The sequence below is a fragment of the Alligator mississippiensis genome, chromosome 9, assembly GCF_030867095.1.
Source record: "Alligator mississippiensis isolate rAllMis1 chromosome 9, rAllMis1, whole genome shotgun sequence".
Lineage (NCBI taxonomy): Eukaryota > Metazoa > Chordata > Crocodylia > Alligatoridae > Alligator > Alligator mississippiensis.
Window position 1 is genome coordinate 67,353,515 of NC_081832.1, and position 21,234 is coordinate 67,374,748.

The 21,234-nt window shown below is 41.7% G+C and overlaps 1 protein-coding gene across 2 annotated transcripts in view; it reads right to left on the reverse strand.

The window, feature by feature from the left end:
- RAD50 (RAD50 double strand break repair protein) overlaps positions 1-21,234 on the reverse strand; it is a 53,246-nt gene that overhangs the window by 17,068 nt on the left and 14,944 nt on the right. The window contains exons 1-14 of one of the 2 annotated variants that reach the window (XM_014597638.3): positions 20,389-20,460; positions 16,746-16,929; positions 16,017-16,100; positions 14,589-14,740; positions 12,937-13,122; positions 12,571-12,775; positions 10,613-10,741; positions 9,131-9,296; positions 7,452-7,645; positions 6,255-6,461; positions 4,423-4,605; positions 4,069-4,226; positions 3,422-3,597; positions 2,143-2,380 (exon numbers count right to left, since the gene is read on the reverse strand). In XM_014597638.3, the coding sequence (XP_014453124.1) occupies positions 2,143-2,380; positions 3,422-3,597; positions 4,069-4,226; positions 4,423-4,605; positions 6,255-6,461; positions 7,452-7,645; positions 9,131-9,296; positions 10,613-10,741; positions 12,571-12,775; positions 12,937-13,122; positions 14,589-14,740; positions 16,017-16,100; positions 16,746-16,874 (2,207 nt within the window). In that variant the 5' untranslated portion in view covers positions 16,875-16,929; positions 20,389-20,460. Of the gene's footprint in view, positions 1-2,142; positions 2,381-3,421; positions 3,598-4,068; positions 4,227-4,422; positions 4,606-6,254; positions 6,462-7,451; positions 7,646-9,130; positions 9,297-10,612; positions 10,742-12,570; positions 12,776-12,936; positions 13,123-14,588; positions 14,741-16,016; positions 16,101-16,745; positions 16,930-20,388; positions 20,461-21,234 lie in introns of those variants that run through there. The other variant, XM_019478508.2, reaches the window with a different exon arrangement.

A 21,234-nucleotide genomic window follows, 5' to 3' on the forward strand; every position in this document is an offset into this window, starting at 1 on the left:
AACCCCACCATACGCACGCACACGCATACAACCCCCCACATCACACACTCCCTTCACACACCTCCATATACATCCCCCTGCCCCCACCCCATACAATATACAGAAATAAGGTTTTATTTTGAGCTATTATGCAGTCACCTCTATATACACTAATAACACCTAAATCAGGACGAAAATATTTTTTGAAATAAAATTAAGATATGTTATAGCAGGTTTTTGTTTTTTTTTTTTTTATCTACGCTTTGTTAAAATGATTTCTTCTGAAAGATTTTGTATGTGTGGCTCTTGACTTGATTGATTTGGCACCATTCTTGGGGAGGCCTGATGACCCCTGAAACCCCCACTGATTGGCTGAGGGCAATGGGTCAGGTTCTTAGAGGGGTCACAACCCTTTGCTATCTGATAGGCCGTGCCTGTGCTTTGTGGCCTACAGGGCGGAACTTCTGGGGCCCCAGGGGCAGGCCACGTGCCATGAGGGTGGGCCCTGTGGAAAGGCAGTGTTTCCCAGTCAATGGGGTGGACCGTCTGATGTCAGGGACCATGTTACAGGGTGGGACTTCCAGTTTCAAGACTGCAAATCCCACCTCTCAAAAGGAGTACTTCCAAAGGTAAGGGGAGGGATGCCTGGTGGCAAAGGTCAGGGGCTAGGGGGAGGGACTTCTGGTCCCAAGATGGGGTGGGCACCTTTCAAGGGGCAGGGCATAGCAGTTCACCAAAACTTGTTAAGCAGCCCTCCAGCTGAAGTAATTGCCCATCCCTGTGCTAGAAGAATGGTTCTCAAAATTCTTGTGTCTAGAGCGTCTTCATCTTTTTGCAAAAGCCAGGTGTTTTTCACCCTTACTCAATCTTACAGGAACTGACAGGAAGCCTCAGGAATCTGTCTCCATTTTTTCTGCCAACTATGTGGCCTGGGGAAAATATATTTCCTAGTTTAAAAGATGCAGAGTAATGTGAGGCAAGGAGAATTAATCCACTATGGAGTTATCTGGAAAAATCTGCCCAGGGTGTCTTTTTAAAACATTACTTGCTATTTGGTGTCTTCTTGTAAATTCCTAAGACAACAAAGACAGCTAACATCAAAGGACGTTTCTGCCCCAGCAGTATCAGCTAATTAATCTGTCCCAAAGCCAGTGCAGCAACAACTGAGTGGTTTATCTCAAAAGGCGCATCCAGATGTGTGTGAACATTTTGTTCCCCAAGGACAAGTACCAGCGGTGCACCTTGTTCCACTGGTTCTTGTCCCTAGGGAATGCCTGTGCCACGCATGCTTTGGTGCACAGCATGTTATGCTGGGTGGTGTAGGGAAGGCTGGGGCTAGCACTGTACTGGCCCCAGCAGCCTTACCTAGGGTCCTGGAGTTGCAGCCATGGTGATCCTGCCGGGCAAAGCCTGGCTGGCAGCCGCAGTGTGGCTCTGAGTGTCCCGGCTCTACTTTTTAGCAGTGTGTGCTGCCTGAGCATGTGCTGCTTCGGATTTTATTTCTGTGGGTTTCTCTCACCCCTGGATATCCAGGGGTCAAAAAAGGAAAAAACCCAGAACAGCGCAGAGAACTTTGGATTGTGTGGTATGTGGCACCGCGTGTTTGCAGTGCCGCATACCGCATGACTGTGCTCATCTGGATGTGCCCAAAGACACTGAGATTGGGTAGGCTCCTGCTCCTGATCAGCTAGTGTCACCACTGTCCCTCTATCCACTTTTCAGGGGGAAATAGACAGTGGAGCACTCTGGGATGCTGGGGGACCAAGAAAGCCACTGTAGCACAACTGTCTGAAGTCATATGCGACACTACAAAAGGTGGCACTACAAAGAAGTTCCTGTTTGAAACAGGAAAGTTTTTATGGCAAATGTGCCTTTTTTGTGGCAGATCTACCATCTTCATAGTTGTGAACCCTGCAAATATGGACACAGAGCTAGGATCTATACAGTGCTACAAAAGCGATGCATGTCCATAACCTAAGGGAGTAACTTCATGCCAGTGTAAAAAAACAGTGTTAAAGATTAGCTTTTTGATATCTGAATCATCTACTCCAAAACAGTTTAGGACTAAGTGAAAGAAAATGTTTGTTGTAATGTGCCTAGAACAATATAATTCGTATATCAAGTATATTAACATGAGATGCTTTACCGTGCTTAATAAGTTACCTTATTGGTTTAAGTCCCATCATTTCATCACGCCTCTTCTCCCGTCTTTTAAGCTCAGACTCTGTTGTTTTCAGTTTGTCTGGTGCAAGACGCAACTTAGACTGTAGATCACTAATTACATCTTGCAGTTCTGTCTCGGTTTGAAAGACCCTCTGACAAACTGGGCAACACGCCTGATCCTCCTCAGTCAGCTGTGTAATAAACTGTGAATAAACAGCTGTGGCTCCAGCAAGCACAGCTGTTTTAAAAGAAGTAATGTTTGTTAAGTAAAGCAAAGCGTAACCTGATCCACAACAATAGATCTGTCATTTCATGCAGTAAGACAACTGTATCCTGTTAAATAATAGTGAAGGAATATTTTAGTGTGATGAAACTGATTGCTCTTATAAGGAAGCAAATTTGTGGAAGTCGCTGATTTGCTTTGAAAGCTATCATTCTTTTTTTAACATTAGGCTCCGCAGGCTAGATCCATAGTAACTACTGCTGCTCTGCATGCAATGCAAATTTAGGCAGGGGAACACTCTCTTTAGGCAGGGGACAGTCTCTTGACACAATCCTGAGTCGCAAGCTACATGCTAGACATCTATTAAACTAATTTACTTGTGGGCTGCTGTGGGGTTTTTTACTTGTATTTACAAGCACTATCCTGCTGCAGTGTAAAAAACCTCCACAGCAGCGCACATGTAGATGCCACCCTGGCTAGCTGGAGCACAAGGGTGCTTCAGTGTGGGGGCTGCCTCCGGCTATCCCATGCTGAAGCACCCTCCTGCCCCTCCACAGCACAATGAGCCACGGGGAGTTCCTCTGGGTCCCTCTGTCAGCAAGGGCTGCTCCAACCCAGTTCAATGTGCTGCGCATGAATAAATTCCAGAGCTTACTGGTCCCAGACACACGTTTAAAAACAGCACAACCAGGAGCAATAAGCTCCAGAGCTTATTCATGCACATTAACTGCATATGTAGATGTGCTCACTATGTCAAAGTATTTGCCAATAAATTCTGAACAACAACCTAACAAGGAACAGAATTGACAGAATTGAAATTTTTCAAGACTCTTATTTTTATATTACCTTTATAAATCTTAGCTTTACTTTAACGCAAGGCATTTGGGGATTGGATTTTATTTCAAATTTTACACTTAACATTTTTCACCTTATAGACACAAAAGGTTATAAAATACAACTGACAATACCTCTAATTTAACGCTCACAATTTCAGTTGAAAATATTCTTTAAAAAAAATAAATAAATAAAAAAAAATAGAGAAATACACAAACTTACCTCGCTGCTTAGAAGACTTTTCAATTTCATCTTGAAGCTTGTACAAATCACTTTCAAAATCTTGGCTTCCACAAACATCAAAAAGTTTCTCTTCATAGCCAGACAACTGCTCTTCTTTTTTTCTTAGTTCAGTACTAATATGGTTTTTATTTTGCTCTGCAGAAGCTAGTTCTTTGCTGAAATAAAAAAGTATGAATTCACTCTACTGCAGATTACCTCACTTCCTGAAAATATTTTGAGTATTCTACTTGGATTAAATATAATTTTTGGGAGAAGGATATGTTATACGAGTAAAAATATATTTGAGAGTTTAAAACCGAGCGGTTTCCTAAGTTAACACACGGAATTTGTCTGTTACTAAATCTACCTGATAACTGAATATCTTCAGCATAAAAGTTCAGAACTGTATTTCTTTAAGTATAGGTCTGAAGTACTGAAATATTTTAAATTGCAAATTAGTTTAGCATTAACACCATTTACATTTTCAATTAGCTAAAAATAAACAAACTTAGCTGTACATTTTGCTTTGTTACAAGAATAAACAAGAAATAACTATTAAAGAGAAAACAAGTGGATCAAATTTTCTAATATTAAAGTTAATTTCAGAAGTGAATTCTGAAGCTAGAATCAAGTAAATATATACTTACTTAAATTTGGCAAGCTTGTCCCTTGTCTGATTAATTTCTCTAGTTTTAGCATGGAGCCAATCTTCAAGCTGTTTTTTGTTTGGAAAGTATCCTAACAATGATGTCAATTCATCGCTGTGCCTAGATTTTATTTTTCTGATCTGCTCCTCTTTGTCTGCCTTGAGAAAAAGTTCTTTTAAAATACACTTTCCAATATTCACTATCTGTTTTACTCAATGCATTTACAAACATATGGCTTTTATGAAGTCTAGCAAACAACGTTTAGTACTTTAAATGCTGTAAGATTCAAGAAATGACCATTCCTTATTAAACCTTGAGGTAAAAACAACAGGAAAATAAAAATAAACATCTTACTTTGTCTTTGTTCAGCATGTCCATTTGGGTTATTGTCATGGTATGCAAGTTCAACTGTTCCATCTCCTGATCCAATTTCCTTAGAACTTTGTCCAGATCTTCTTTCTCAATTTGCAGTACTTGTACTTCTTGTTCAAGGGCTTCCACATTACTGTTCTTCTCAGCCTTATCTAGTTCATGTTCCTAAATACAAAAACAAGGCCACACCAAGAATTACTTTTAAAATTCAATGTTTTCTTACGCCAATTGGGGAATAGCAGTCCAATGAAATGGGAGGAAAAAATTGTCATTACTCAAGAATAAGTTGGACCCTTTTCATAGATGTCATAGATGTTAGGGGCTGGAATGGACCTCAAGTGATCATCGGGTCCAGGTCCCCTCACCATAAGCAGGAAGTTAGCTGGGATCAAGTTAGCTGGGACCCCAGCAAGAAATAAATCCAGCTGTTTTTTGAAAGAATCCAAAGCAGGTGCTTGCACCACCTCTGGGGGGAGTTTGTTCCAGACCCTGGACACACGCACCATAACAATCTTTTTTCTAATATCCAGTCTAAATCAGCCTTCCTGGAGTTTATGGCCATTAGACCTTGTTATCCCTTGGGGAGCTCTGGTGAACAGATGTTTTGTAAAAGGAAGAATTAAATGATCCTGAAAGGATCCTATAAAGAAGGATGAAGGCTGTGATCCTGGGCCGTAAGCAACAGATATAGAACACAAAAAAATGGGCATTGGTATCAAAACTCTGAAATGGTTGCTCAGCCTTTCAAACTGCTCCTATACTAACATCCTACAAAGAAGTATAAAAGCATACAGATAAGAGAAGAAAAATTAATTATTCCTTTCCCTGTCAACAAGCTAGATCAGTAGTGTCCAATCTTTCTGCCCCAAAGTCCAGATCGGTAATGCCAGGTCCATCTGTGGGCTAAATCTGGCACATGGGACATGCGTGGCTGGGTCCTGATGTGGCTGAGCAGCAAGTTTAGCTGTGCAGCAACAACCCCAAGCCCTGACCTTGCTGGAGAGCAATACCCCAGGGCCAGCCTGATCTCGCCATGCAGGACTTGGAAATTTGGCAGTGGAGAAGGACTGGCAATGTTAATTGCCACTGGTTTTCTGCCACCAACTTTCTTAACCCACAGGGAGCCCTGAAGGCTGGCTGCCATGGCTCCACAAACTGGATTTAGCCTGCAGGCCAGGGGTTGAGCACCCCTGTGCTAGATCCACATAACTTGCTTCAAAGTGTCTTATCCATACCCTGCTTGCTTTTTGCATATTGACAGTCAGTGAATCGTTGGGCTCTACACTCCATGGCACATTAAATCCATACACTGTAACCAGATAAATATTGAATGCTTCACTGGAAAGATACAATTCAGAATGTAGCAGAGAGAACTTGTCTTAGGAACAGGCATGGCTGGCTATAAGCATTATATGTAGGACAATCTAACAAGTAAAAACCTGCCAAGTGTAATATGATCTATTTTCAAAACATTTCTATTAGTCATATTTATTATAGTATTGCTTACTAGTCAAACAAGAATGGGGACACATTAGGCTAGGAACGGTACATAAGAGTAGACAATCTCTGCTCTCAAGAGTGTACAGTCCAGAGACAGGGGTTTAGGTTGTAGCCGTGTTGGTCTAAGGACATAGGCAGACAAGGTTCCAGAGACAAGAATATACAGAAAGCAAGGGGACTTTCCGTAGGGAAAGAAGGAAGGTTGTTATTCATTACATTATTCCTACTCATAGCTGGACTATTTGGTGAGATCAGAAGCATTAAGATAACCACATCTGTATACTTATTAAAACAAATCCAGCAGAAAGTCGTACAGCTTTGGCAAGCTCCTGATCCAACTCCAGAAGCCTGTTAGAAGATCCCTCCAGTTGCTGAAGCTCACTTTTCACATTCTTCAGTTCGAGCTTTTTCTTATCTTGAATATCAGACTTCAGGACAATGGTGCTTTCCAGGCCAGTTTTCTTATCTCTTATTTCATCTATCTGTTTTTGTTTCACTACTTCTTTTGCTGAAAATTCCCTCTGTAAAAGATGCAACAAATACGTTTCACTCAACAATTAACTACAAGTGAATTTCACTATTAGCAGGTGCTTGCTTTGAACTGTTATGCACATTTGTACAGCAACCTGTTGAAATAGTTTAGTCTTAAAAACCTTTTAGTAGAACGTTTTCAGTCAACTCTATTTATGTTGGAAAATGCAGCTTCAACAAACCCAAGCGTTCTAAAGGAGTATGCCAGTTCTGGCTGCACTTTCAATGGAAGCATATCTGGTTCCCTGCCAGTCTGCCTGTCCATCTACTCTCCAGCTCCTCAGGAACATACCACATGAGGAGCCTAAGAGGAAGAAAAACTGCTGAGTAGAAGAAACAAGCAGCACAGATATCTTCTGTGGGGGCTGGGCAGCCTGGACAGTTTATAGCTCAGTTCTCAAGGCTGCAAAGCTCCTTGACTTCCTTGGCAGACTTCAGGTAGCCTAGCAGCTGGGTAGCCCAGGGTTCAAGCAGAAAATTTCCATTTAATTTTCTTCAAACTGGATTTTTTCAACTTTTTTCACACTAAAAATAGTAATTTAAATATTTTCAGTTTTTCTAGGAGAGAAATATTGTTTTCCAGTCATAAAGTGAAGCTGAACTAAAATTATTTTTCCCTATATTACAGCTCATAAATTATGCCATAGCTCCACAAACTGGATTTAGCCTGCAGACATGTCTTCGCAAGCAAAAATAAATTGCTAAAAAATGACACCATTAAAAAAAAAAACCAAAAAATAATACCCCCCCACCGTGGTCTTGCTGGGTCTTTCCTAGTAGAAACTATATTATAAAACTTTTTGCTAGGTATTTATAGTATTAGAATTGTAAGACAAGGATGCAAATACACGTCCTGTAAACATTTTCTGGAAAATTAAGAAACGTTTAACTTCTGCTGTTTTCATTGCCGTCAACTCACACTGCACTAGGAAGTTAAGTACTAGTATGACAATACAGCAACAGGATAACAAAATTGTTACCATTAATTGGTTAGCTGTTTCTGCTTCTTTTTCTTGCCTTTCTTTCACAAGCTTGTTAAAATTGCTAATTTGTCTTTCATTTAAAGGTGCTCGTTCAAAGCCATCAAATTCCAGCTGTGCTGCTAAAGTCTGAATTAACGAATCCCGAATTCTGATGTGCTCTTGGTGACGATCTGCTTGCAGCTGAAGACGACCTTCATATATACATTCACACACACACACAGAAACAGGATTTACACATTTAAAAGGTTATTTATAGAGAATTGTGCTTGTTTTTGCCACTGTATATCTCATGAATTCTAGCTGTTTACAAGAACTACAGTAGTTATAGAATCCTAAAATTATTTACTATTTTTTGACATTTTTCCTTCTGTTACTAAAGCCACTTTAGGATTTTAAAACAAATCCGTTTATCACCATTTATGTTATTTACTTCTTAATCTTCCCTTAGGTTGGCCAAAGAATATAGATTAATTAGTATAATTTATTTTAGTAAGGTGTGCTCCAATAAATTGCTGCAACAGTTTAATGAAAAGTTGCAGTAGACTGAACTGGCTTAGTTGAACTAGGGTGACTGTGTGTGGACACTGACAAGCCATTTAAAGGAAACTTGTATCGGTTTAGCTTTTATTGGTAAACCTAAACAAATAACCAGGATTAAATAACTGCAAATGTGGTTTACATATAGTTCATACGATGGTTCACAACAGTATAACTAACTTGGCTATTAAGCTGATTTAAGTTAAACCAGCAACTTCAAGAACTTAAACTCTTGTCAGCGCCAGTACAGTCCCAATCCAACTGACTATCAACTGATTGTTGCACCTTAATGAACACCTGTCATTGGCCTTAGTCAGCTATTTTCTTGCCTAAATTCATTCACTATAGGTGGTGATATTATTTCAATTCTGCAAACTTTACAACTCATACCCAAGACAAGCTGCTCACAGAAAACTGTTAGAATGAAATTTTAATGGCCTAGAACAAAAAATGTCAAATTCAGTTTCATTTCTGCAGATAGTAGTCCGTAAATGAACACGTATAGTACATGTCACAATCACACCTCACAGGAGCGAATATACTTTGAAATGTCACAGGGAACACTGATCAACTTTTGGGTATCTAACAGTAAAAGGTAAAAGCTTAAATTTGCAATCCCATACCTCACATGTAGCCAACTGAATACATAACAGTTCAAAACTTTTGTCTAGATCAGAAGTGCTCAGTCTTTTGGCCCTACAGGCTGGATAAATGGCAGAGAGCTGATCTGCAGGCCAGGTCAGGCCACGCACACCACGATTAGCCACCACAATGCCACCCTCTGCTGCTCAGGCTGACTCCATCCCCCCCCCACTCAGCCCTGTGCTTCCTTGCACCACTGATCAGCTCCACATGCTTAATATAACATGGAGGTCCATGCTATCCAGTGCACAGGGTTCCCCCTGGATACAAAAATTTGGCAACTGGGGACTGGCAATTAGGTGCCACTGCTCCTGCACCACTACATTTTCAAGCCCAGGGGAAGCCCCACAAGCTGGATATCACAGCTCCATGGGTCAGATCTAGCACCCCTAGTCTACCTCAATTACAAGCCTTCTATCACTTATCCTATTACAAGTGCCTACATCTGAAAAAAAGAATTAAGTAGTAGGATTTTTTTTTAAATCAGTGTATTATACCTTGTTCGACAAGAAGGTCTGATTTCTCTCTGTTGAATCTCAGGCACTCTTTGCTTACTCTTTCCATGTCACGTTGACAGTCTGCTAATCTCCTTTCTTTCTCTTTTACTATTCTCTGATGATTTTGGTACCTGTCTCTTAGTTGTTCATCTGTTCCTTGAAACACCTGTGCAGTCAAAGTACCATGCAGAAGAAAAAAAAAGAGAAATCATAAAACACCATTAGTTTCTGTTAATGTCTATAATAACAACATTAATAAGGCAACACCATGGGAACTGGAAATAAAAAAAAAATTATCTGAACCAAATAAAACCATTTCTCTTTATCATATTGATACATGTTCATTTACACACTGTAATTTCTGCCTGGTGAAATTCTTTCTACCTGTCAAAAGTTTTATATGCTTTAGCACAGACACAATGCAAGACCTTTAACTCTTTCATTAGCTACTTTAGAGGAGGAAACATAGGAAGATTCATGATGTTTATGATAGGAAATGTCCTGTACTTGTCTGGTCAAGCACAGTCCAGCGTGTCATTTGTGTACGTCTTGACTAGTTATATTTCACTTCATAACCAGTTATTCTATTTTGGAAAGAAAGTTTCTAAAAATAGCTTGAATCCTTATCTTCATTTTTAATAGAGAGCAACATTTTCATTGCATCATCTACTTATTTAAAAACAGGATTTGTTTATTTAAATCACTTGTATTTAAGGTCTATTCTGATGGGGGTAGCCAGTTTTTAATAAACCCAATTTGTCAGGGTATTCCTCAGTGAAAAGGAACAACACACTAAAAATACACTTTGACATGCCATGGTAAATAGTTCAGAAGTCATGCATGCAAGAGAATGTTTTCAGATATCTATTATTAACACCTAACCACATTATACAAGAACCGTGTATCTACACAGGTAGCATGTTTTAAGACATCAACATTAATAGGAATTTTTGTGGGCGAGCTATTTTGTTGGACCAACTCATCGTTGAGATAGCTTTCGAATGAAATGCATTCTTCTTCATGTCTGAAGGAAAAGCAGGTACAGTACACTAGTGTTGATGACTGATGATAAAAACAATACCGAGAAGCAAATTGAATGTGGTTGTCAGTTTTTACAAGCTCTGTTCTGGATCCAGAAAATTAAAAATCATTGCTCATATGCTTAAATACTTTGTAGATTGGGGATTTTACTTGTAAGGATCTTTTTTTTGTTTTGAAGAGTCCTTCAATGACTACATTAAAGAATTCATATCTTTTGGCTCCCCGTTTTGCAATCATCTTGGCTAAAATTGCGTGGAACATGCAACTAATAGAACAAAAGCAAAATGCTCCAGCAAATGTTACGTTAGGAGCAAGTAGACAAGTCGTTTGTTTTTTTAATGTGTATTTCATTCTATAGAAACTCTATATTTCAGTCAGTAATATATAACTTATGATTTTTCAGAACTAAGAATGGCAACATGTGGGATTTGCAAGGCAAACCTTCTCCATCTTCTGCTGTAAATCCCGATTATCTTTTTCCATCTGTCTCTTCCTGCTGTCCAAAGCTTTAATGTCATTATCAAGTCCCATTACTTTTATAAGATTCCGTTCAATTTCTGCCAAACGAGTCTAAAAAGGAGAGAATACTAAAAGTAAACTAGCTCTATTAGTTTATGGGTCTTACATTTATATTTTCTATTCAAATATATTACATTATAGATCATATTGAGCACCTTCATAAAGAGTTCTGAGCAATCATTGACCATGGGACAAGGGTTCTCAAACGTTTTCATAACATATTCTTCTTATTAAGCAAGAGTGTCTTGTGGAACACCTCCTCAATCATTAAAAATGGAAAAACAAACTCCTCTCTGATAAAGACTGCAGCAATAGCAACTATAGCAATTATTTGCCCAGAAAAGTAGTGTGGGCAATGCATTTTACTTGTTTTAATTACATTTACCAAGCAGTACTTTATAGAATATAGTTAGAGAACTAACTACGTTCCAGAAAAACATGTAATGACCTATTCAAAAGAAAAGCTACAGGTATAATAATTGCTATATTTATTTGTATTAGTTGTAGCACTGACATATGATATGCCGTGGTACAAGGGTAAAGTAGGTGATAGGTATTATGTTCTTAAAAGGCAAGGAATACTTTTTATACAGATTTTTTTGTTGACTGGTGCTTATATAACAAATTGGAAATAAGGAACAACTGGGTAGTAAGCAGTGTTGCAGAAAGGATTTGTGGTTTATAGTGGACCACAAACTGAACATGAGAAGAACTAAAGGGGGACATGACAACAATCTTCAAATAAGTAAAAACATTTTATAAAAAGCACATGTGACCCTCGCCATTGGCAGGGGATACATTCTCATATCCTCCGCGAATGGCAAAATTTGTGAATAAGGCACTGCGTTCATGAGCACAGTTTGTGTTCATGAACACAGTGCCCACGGTAGATGGGGGGCGGGGGGGTGAGGGCATGGCTCTGACAGCAGGAGTGCGGTGGCAGAAGCCTGGCGGCAGTGGCAAGAACCCACCCAGTGTCAGCAAGCACAGAGCTCCTGTAAATATATAAAGTATTTAAGATGCAGGTTTGGCATTCGTGAATTTGAAACTACGAATAGCAAGGGTTTCGTGTGTAGTGATAAATTGCTCTCTGTATCCACCAAGGAGGTATGAGACAGTAATTAAGGCAGGTAACTGCAGCTAAGAGGTCAGAATTTAGATATTAGAAAAAATCTCATTATAAAGAGCAGTTAAGCACAAACCAGGATACATGATGAGGTTATGAAATCCTATCCTTACCATGAGTTAAATGGGCAGGAATGGAATGATCTAGGTATAACTGAACCATTCTCAGAGTGGGAGAATAGATTAGACATCCCTTTTAGTGCTTTCTTTTTAATGACTATTTGAAAGAAGGTAACAAGAAATTTTGCCCTCCTATGACATTTAGTAGATACTACGATGAATCTTCAAACAACAGCTGTTGAATAGTCAGGTTGAAAATTATGAATTTCAACCAAAAAAAAGTTTTATTACAAACTAGACATCTTAAAGAGATGTTGATTTCAAGGTTTGGCTGGAAACCCCCAAATGAAAGTAAATGCATTTAAGAACCTTCCCTGCCTAAAACATTTAAGAAGTATTCAAACTGATCCAAGATGGTGTAAAGATAAAAGCAGATCATTTCCACCACGGTTTTGAAAAAAAATTTCATACATACTTATGACAGATAATGAAAGTTTAAAACAGCCTTCAAACTCTGGCATAATGTGTGGAGCATATACAACCTCCATCACACTGATAATGCAAAGTTAAGCTTGAGATTTTAATCAAACAAAAGTAAGGAAATTCCCATAGCAAGTAACCTTTAATTTTCCCTTATTGCCCAAGAACATTATTACAATATGATTTTAATTGCATAGTCATAGAACCTAAATTACCTTTAGAGGATCAAGTTGATTCTCAATAGATTTTACATTCTCCTTAGAAACAGCCAGTTGAGTTTCCCTACTGTTAAGCTGATCCTGAATTTCACGTGCTTTTTCTTTATTCTGTTTTAGATACTTCAATTCTGTTTGACACTCTTTTACCTTCTGGCCTTGCTTCTGACGCACCTGACGGAGAGTATCTAGTGCTTTAATATACCTTTAAAAAGAAAGCCAAGAAAGAATAAATATCAAATTCTGTCGGAACAGACACTTCATCGGTGAATGAAACCAACGCTAAATTTTTTTGTTTGAACATTTAAACTAGTAAAGGAAAGAAATATATTACTATCATTAAGTTAATTGTAGGAAGAAATTAACCTGGTTGCTGAGAAGATCTCATCAAATTTCTGTTTCAGAGCTTTGCCTTCACTTAATGGCCAGTTTGAATCTTCTTGATGGCAGAAAATGACGTTATTAAGTACCGATTTGGAAACACCAAGGGAGCTGATCATCTCTCGGTCAATTTCTGCACACTTGGAACTCAGGCTGACCTTTTCTCCATGCCTGTATTGCATAGATTAAGATAGGACACAAAAAGAAAAAACAGTACTGGTTGCTGTAGACAACTGTAGTTCTATTTTAAAACAAATAAATTTCTATATAATGTTAACTTTTTCACTCTACCTTCTTTAATCCTAAAACCTGATAAACTTTACAACTTATTTTTTTCCAGTGATAAACACATTTTTCCCCTTCATTCTCCCCTCACTCTTCCATTTTAAATATAAATATATCAATTCCAGCACAATGTTGGGTTTTTTTTGTTTGTTTGTTTGTTTTTAAACACAGCACATCATTATTTCAAACACCTTTCTGTAACTCTTTCTGTAACAGCCAAACAAACTAACAAAAGGGCAAGGAGAGGTGAGAAGCAGTGTCGTTCCATGCTCCACAATAACTGATTTCATATGTCTACTCCTATTCCACAGAGTAGAATTCAGGAATAAGCTCCCTTGATTTAACTTCCACTTACTACAGGATGGAAGCAAGCATAGAAAATAACTTCCATGGAGCAACTGATGTGCCCTCCCCACCAACCCTTTAACTTAATATCATCTGTTCAGCTGCCTAATTCCCTAATGCAGCCGTTCCCAGACTCTGACAGACTGCACACCGCCATTTTAAAATGATACAACCTTAAGTATTACCAGCAAATTTTTCCGTTCAACCTTAAATACCGCCAGCAAATTTTTGCAATTAAAGTAATTATAAAAACTCTGTTAACATATATCATTGACAGGTTGTCTGTGTACCACTAGTGGTATGCATACCACAGATTAGGAACGGCTGCCTCAAATGTCATGGTATTTGTCTACATCACAGGTAGGCAAATTCTTCCAGCCAGAGGCACAGTGACCCACCCCCCAGGTCAGAGGCAGCTAGGTGCTGGGACCCAGTTGCTGTCACTGCTTGTCTCTACAGCAGCATGGGAAGACTGCCCGCAGCTGAAGCCCCTCGTCCACACAGTAGCAAATGGTCAATGCTGTGGTTTTCAACCTTTTTTCATTTGTAGACCCCTAAAAAAAATGTCTAGTGGAGGTGCAGACACCTTTGAATTGTAAGTGTAGGTATCCACATACTTCTGCTTGATCATAGTAATCTTTTACAGACCCTTTAGACATAGTCTATGGACCCCCAGGGGTTTGTGGACCACAAGTGAAAAACCACTGGGTTAGCAGAACCAGCAGAGGGAGAGAAACCATACTGAGCAGCAGTAAATAAACACTCCTTTCAAAAACTATCAGAGGTGGGGGGCTGAACAAGAGATAGAATGGGTTATAACCAGAACACTTCTCAACCAAATGACTCCTTCACCACTAATATGAAGGAAATTAAACAGAGCGCACATACTACCACTTTCATAACACACTTTCACATGCATCTAAGGGATCTCAGAACCCTTACATATAAAGATACAAGAAAAAAACAAATGAAAGCTCAATCCAACAGACAATGTTTAAAACACTTACTTTGTCCTAGTAATGACACCTTCAAGAGTTTTAAATTCTGTTTTCTTGCCTTTCTGGGTACAAACCATGGATCGCTGGACAGCTACAAGCTCTCCGTTAACATCACGAAACTGCAGTCGAATCTGAGCTCTGACATCTGTTTCGTTGGCAACCTTTAACAGAGACCAAAAATGATTTTATACGAAAGGAAACATCTGTGAGCATACAATCATATATTCCACCACAAGGGATGAAATTCCACTAAAATCAATGGGAGGCTTCAATGAGGCCAAGGTTTCACCCAATTTTTTTTTAAATTTTTTTTCCACACTGAGATCAGTTTCTGGAGTCCTGAGACAAAGCTCACACTTGATTATCTTTTTTACCATATCTTAAAATACAAACAACCCAGGCCAGATGAAGCGTGTCCTCCCAAAACATGCATTTTTCAATGGAACTATTTACAAGTGCAGTATTACTAGGACCCATGAACGTTGCATGCCTCCTGAGGCCGGGGGGTGGGGGGGGTGTGACAGTGGGAAGCAGGGAGCTCCTGCAGCAGTGTTGGCAGCAAGAGGGGTGAGGGTGGCAAGCGCCGACCGGCAATCAACCGCAGATGCTGCCCGTGGTGAAGGGTGGGGGGGTAGTGAGGGGTGATTGCCCACAGGCGCTGCCAGCAGTGTCCAATCTCAGGGGGTGCACGTGTACCAGTGTGCACCCCCTATGCGTTGCCAAAGCTAGGATCACATCCTAAATTATCCAGAAAGCCAAGTTCTCAACTGGAGGTTTGTTGCATAATGAATCATTATCGCAACTACAAAAAGGTTACCTCACTGGCAACATGACCACATTTAAACCCATATAATCCAGGTATTCTAGTTTATCAATGACAGGGAAGGAAATTCATTGGAAACATTAGATGTACAGCTATAGATGCTCTGTACAAGGAGACATGATAAAAAGTGGTTATACCGTGCACTTTGTATTCTAGCATACAATTTTTTTCTGGCAACTAAAATTTTTAAACTATATAATTAATGAAAATGATACCGATTATTCTTACACTGGGACTAAACACAGTTTTTAGCATGTTACTCAAAGGTGTTAACGAACAAGTAGACCTATCTGGCACTTTGTTTAGGCACAGGTGTGGAAAACTTTCATAAAAGTTAAAATTAAATAAATAACTGTAGATCAATCAACAGTTAGAAGGGTTAAGCATATAAGGGAACAAACCAAGAAAAATTTTATAAAATGCTAACAAAACAAATTCTGTCATTTTTTCTTTCTGCCCTCTCTTAGATTCCTATTCCTTTAGTTTTTTAATTGAAGTAGAATAGTTAATTTATCTAATTATATTCTACAGAACTGTACTTGTTTTTTCTCATCCCAGAGTTCATTCAATATTTTTTAGTAGTGCTTAGATATACAAATTGCCCTGTCTCTTACCTTTGGATCATGAACAAAAGAATTTCCTTTGGTACCTGGAGGGAAATCTCCAGTGGATATGTATTTAAGGCATTCAATGATAGTCTATGGAAATTAAAATAAATGTGCATCAGTAATATCAATGGAGAACAAACAAGATGTTTGAAGCAAGAGAACATAGTAACATAAATATACTTTTTAAAAAGCTTTATGACAAGCAAAAAAAAAAAAAAGTAATGTAATAAAGAAAGTGCATCTCTTCCAAAAATAAGTTACCATCATAAAATTTTGTTAATTCAGCAATATGGTAGTCATTTAAGAGAAATAATACAGACTCCATGGCTTGACATGTTAAAACTATACTGAACAAAAATACTAATAAATGTACAAGAGGGCACAATCCTAAACTGGAGGAGATATGAATTAAGTTATCTAATACATCCTTTATTTCTCTAACTTCTAAAACTCTAAACACACTGCAAAACACCAAACAAAAATAAAATCCCAAACCCTAATACCCGTTTATAGAATAAGGCTCTAATCTTATAAAACACATGCAGATAGCCCCCTATGCCTACTGTGAAGCTTGCCGCTGAATCATTACAAAGTGGAGCCAAAATTATGTGAATGTTATGTCTGTCAGTGGGGTTTATTTTAAATTTGCCTTTCAATTCATATAAATGATTATTCTTTACAGGATGAGCTTTTGATTATTTAATTTATACCTTTTTGTGTTTGTAAAAGTCTTACCGTTTTTCCTGCACCATTTGGTCCAACCAAAATGGTTAAGGGATTGAAGAAAGAGATAATCTGCTTGTCTTTGTCCTCTACCCCAAAACTCCTCACTCCAAGGATGCTCATTTTCTCAATCTTAGACATTTCTGCAGAATATTTTTCTCCTTTTCTGAACCCAGGAGTTTAAGTTTCATAAATCCTGTAAAATAAAGGCAAATTTAGTGAAAAAAAAAAATTTGAGGTGCCAGAAAACCATACTTATGAGGAAAAGCTAACACCCCCCCCCCCAGGATTATTTAGTCTGGAGAAGAAAAGACTGAATGGGATTTCATAGTCTTCAGATGCCAGAAGGGTGATTACAGAGAGAACGGAGATTTTCCTATGCTGGTAGAGGACAGGTTAGGAGCAATGGCCTCAAACAGCAGCAGAAGAAATTCAGGTTGGAGATTAGCAAGAATTTTCTGCCTGAGGGTAGTCAAGCATTGAGCCAGGCTACCTAGAAGTGTGGAATCTCCATTCCTGGAAATTTTCAAGAGCAGAAGGGTTAGATACTTGACTGGAATAATTTAGTCATGGATAATCCTGCCTTGAGCAAGGGGCTGGGCCGAGATGGCCCCATGAAGTCCCTTCCAGCCCTACCTTCTTCTGATTCTTTACCCATGTTCTCACTCAAAACCTTGCAACATAAAAAGAAAAACAAAGTGTAATTGAAGAAAGCAATATGATTCCTCTGTTGTGTGTGAAGATGCGGATCATAGTCTTGTAGGTACACCATTAGGGCAATCTTCATTTAGAGATTTTCTGTTCTTAAATGTTAGATAATACGGGCCATAAGAAATTTACAGTTACTCCCCATCACACACAAAACGACCTTACTCAGGGTTATATCACTTATTTGGTGCTGTGCACCAGATCCAGACCCTGGGGCTTCTCACAGGTCAGATGACCACCTCTGGTAATAGGGCAGTGATATATGACTGCTGGAGTCACTACATTGATGTAACTCCAGAATTCAGGGGGTGAATGCCACCACCACTTGCCCCTGCTTCTCTCCTGTCACAGATTAGAGTCTCCAGCAGTGGCAGAAGACCCCAAATTCCTCAGCAAGGAAGGGGCAGGTAATAATAATGTTCACCCCTTGGGAACCCAGGGCTGTATCAACAAGTCCTACAGGCCACTTTAACCTCACGCAGGCTGCATACAGCCCACAGGCTAAGTTTCTAGCAAAAAATATGAATTAACTTCACCTAAAAATTGAGTTAATACTTTGGGTTGTTTTGCTGGCTTTGCTCAGGAGTCAGCAAGCAAAATTACAGAAAACACCTTTCTTGAAAAAAATCCAAACTTTGCTGTTAATCCTCAACATGCCTTACCAAAACCTGTAGATTATTTTACACTATTTTTGTTTATGATGCAATAATCCAGCTTGTTTGATCAGGCCTAATGCTTTTAAATATTTTCTGGTAATATAAGTGATGTTATAGCTGTGATGGACCAGAAATTACACAACAGGCAAGGATTTCCTGGGGGTGGAGGGGGGACTTTTACTAGGACCAATTATGACCAGAGGAAAGATGTCTTATACTGGAAAGCCTGTCTAACTTTATCCCAACTACATAGTTGGGTCATTAAAAGATATCACCCTAAGAAATCCTTACCTCTAAATATTTTGTCTGCATTAGAAACGGGAAAATACTCAGCATGCTTTATAGACACAGAGTTATAATCGGGCAGATGAACCCTTGCAGCTATACTGAGATCTGTTCAACTTACATATCTACAAATAGATTGTTAGCCTATAAAGAGGCCTATCTACTGTCTTCTAAAGGGCTGCATGGACAAAAGGGCCAACCCACATGGAGTCATTACAGGACTGCAGCCACCAGTAAAACAACTCTTTCCCCCACAACTATTCACTGATGGTCAGTCATATTTATTTACACTCCAGGAATAAAAAGAGAGAGGCAAGAGAGAAGGTAATAAGAGATAAGAGCAAGGGTGGCACCGGGGACGGGTGTTGTCACTGCCTGGAGAGGACTGCCAGGGGACCCTGGAGGATGGGCTGCAGGGATGAAGGACATGAGGTCACTCTGCAGCGAGGCAGTCACAGAGGAGTTGGGCTGACACACCCCACACCTCCCACCCCAGCCCTGACCTCGCACCCCAGCCTGAAGCTGACACACCCAACCTCGCACCCCAGCCTGCAGCTGACACACCCAACCTCGCACCCCAGCCTGCAGCTGACACACCCAACCTCGCACCCCAGCCTGCAGGCCGGACACACCCCACACCCCAGCCCTGACACACCCCTGACCTCACACCCCAGCCTGCAGCCCTGACACACCCCACACCCCAGCCGACACACCCACCTCACACCCCAGCCTGCAGCCCTGACACACCCCTGACCTCACACCCCAGCCTGCAGCCCTGACACACCCCTGACCTCGCACCCCAGCCTGCAGCCCTGACACACCCCACACCACAGCTGACACACCCACCTCACACCCCAGCCTGCAGCCCTGACACACCCACCTCACACCCCAGCCTGCAGCCCTGACACACCCGACCTCACACCCCAGCCTGCAGCCCTGACACACCCGACCTCACACCCCAGCCTGCAGCCCTGACACACCCCTGACCTCGCACCCCAGCCTGCAGCCCTGACACACCCCTGACCTCGCACCCCAGCCTGCAGCCCTGACACACCCCTGACCTCGCACCCCAGCCTGCAGCCCTGACACACCCCTGACCTCGCACCCCAGCCTGCAGCCCTGACACACCCGACCTCGCACCCCAGCCTGCAGCCCTGACACACCCCTGACCTCGCACCCCAGCCTGCAGCCCTGACACACCCCTGACCTCGCACCCCAGCCTGCAGCCCTGACACACCCCTGACCTCGCACCCCAGCCTGCAGCCCTGACACACCCCTGACCTCGCACCCCAGCCTGCAGCCCTGACACACCCCTGACCTCGCACCCCAGCCTGCAGCCCTGACACACCCCTGACCTCGCACCCCAGCCTGCAGCCCTGACACACCCCACACCCCAGCCCTGACACACCCCTGACCTCACACCCCAGCCTGCAGCCCTGACACACCCCACACCCCAGCCCTGACACACCCCTGACCTCACACCCCAGCCTGCAGCCCTGACACACCCCACACCCCAGCTGACACACCCACCTCACACCCCAGCCTGCAGCCCTGACACACCCCTGACCTCACACCCCAGCCTGCAGCCCTGACATACCCGACCTCGCACCCCAGCCTGCAGCCCTGACACACCCCACACCCCAGCTGACACACCACCTCACACCCCAGCCTGCAGCCCTGACACACCCCACACGCCTGAGACTCCCGACCTCACACCCCAGCCTGCCCCAGGGGAGCCAGGGCAGCCAAGCCCCTGCTTCTCTGAATGCTGTGATGCCAGGGGAGGCCACACCTGGCACCCCAGGCTCAGGCTCGCACCCTGCAGACTGGCGGGGTGAGGGCAGAGTCAGACTAGACGGTGGCACCCCCCCCCCGCGGCCGCGCCGGGAGGGGAAGTTCCCCGCGGGCGGGGAATCTACGGCGCGGGCGGCGCAGGCCTTCCCCTGAAGACGAGGGAGCCCGCGCCCCTGCGCCCGCCCGCCCGGGAGGAGAGTCCGGCGCGTCACCTTCCCGCGCGCTCCGCCGCCGCCGCCCGGCCTCGTCCACCTGCGCATGCGCCGCCCCGCCTCGCGCGCGGGGCCTTGTGGGAGCGGGGCGGGGCTGCCTTTGATCGCCCCAGCGGGCTTCAGTGCGCGCCGTGGCGCGTCTCCCGGGTGACTCAGCCGCTCCCGGGGAGTGGCAGCGCCAGGGCGACCCTAGACCTTGCCTTCAACTTCGATTTTGCATTTTTTTCTTTGTTCACAAAGACTTTGAAATACTTTATGGGACACTTCTGCTTCTTTCTGAATTGTCCCTTTTTCAAGATCCCGTCCTCTCACCTGTGCCCTTTGCTCTTGTCACCACTGCAAGTGGACGGTGGAATAAAAGTAGGGAAAAATCGTGAGAAAATATCCTGTTTCCGCAATGTAGCTTCCATCACAACTATTTTTTATTATTATTATTTCTCCGCAGCTAATCGGTCCATTGACTCTGCGCCATCCTTGGCTCAGTTACTAGCGCCGGCTGGGGCTTGTCTCACTTATGGAGGGATACCTGGGGATGGATGTATTAAAGCTTTTGAAATTATTATTTTAGATTATTATATACTGCTTCCTTGGTGTTTAATTAGTCATTTCAAAACTTGATCTCCCACTACTTTGGCCAGTAAGTAAAGTCAGCCTACAACTTTAGCTTGCTCCAAATAACGGCAGGCAGTTGCTGAAGCCCAAGTAACACCTGACACATCTTTTCTAAATCCTAGTTCACTTTGTTTAATTTCCTATTACAAATATTTCAAGTCCTTCATAGGCTGGAACCAAAATATCCCAGGAATCTTATTGTTATTCTCAACCTCCCACTTCCCAAGAGCACTA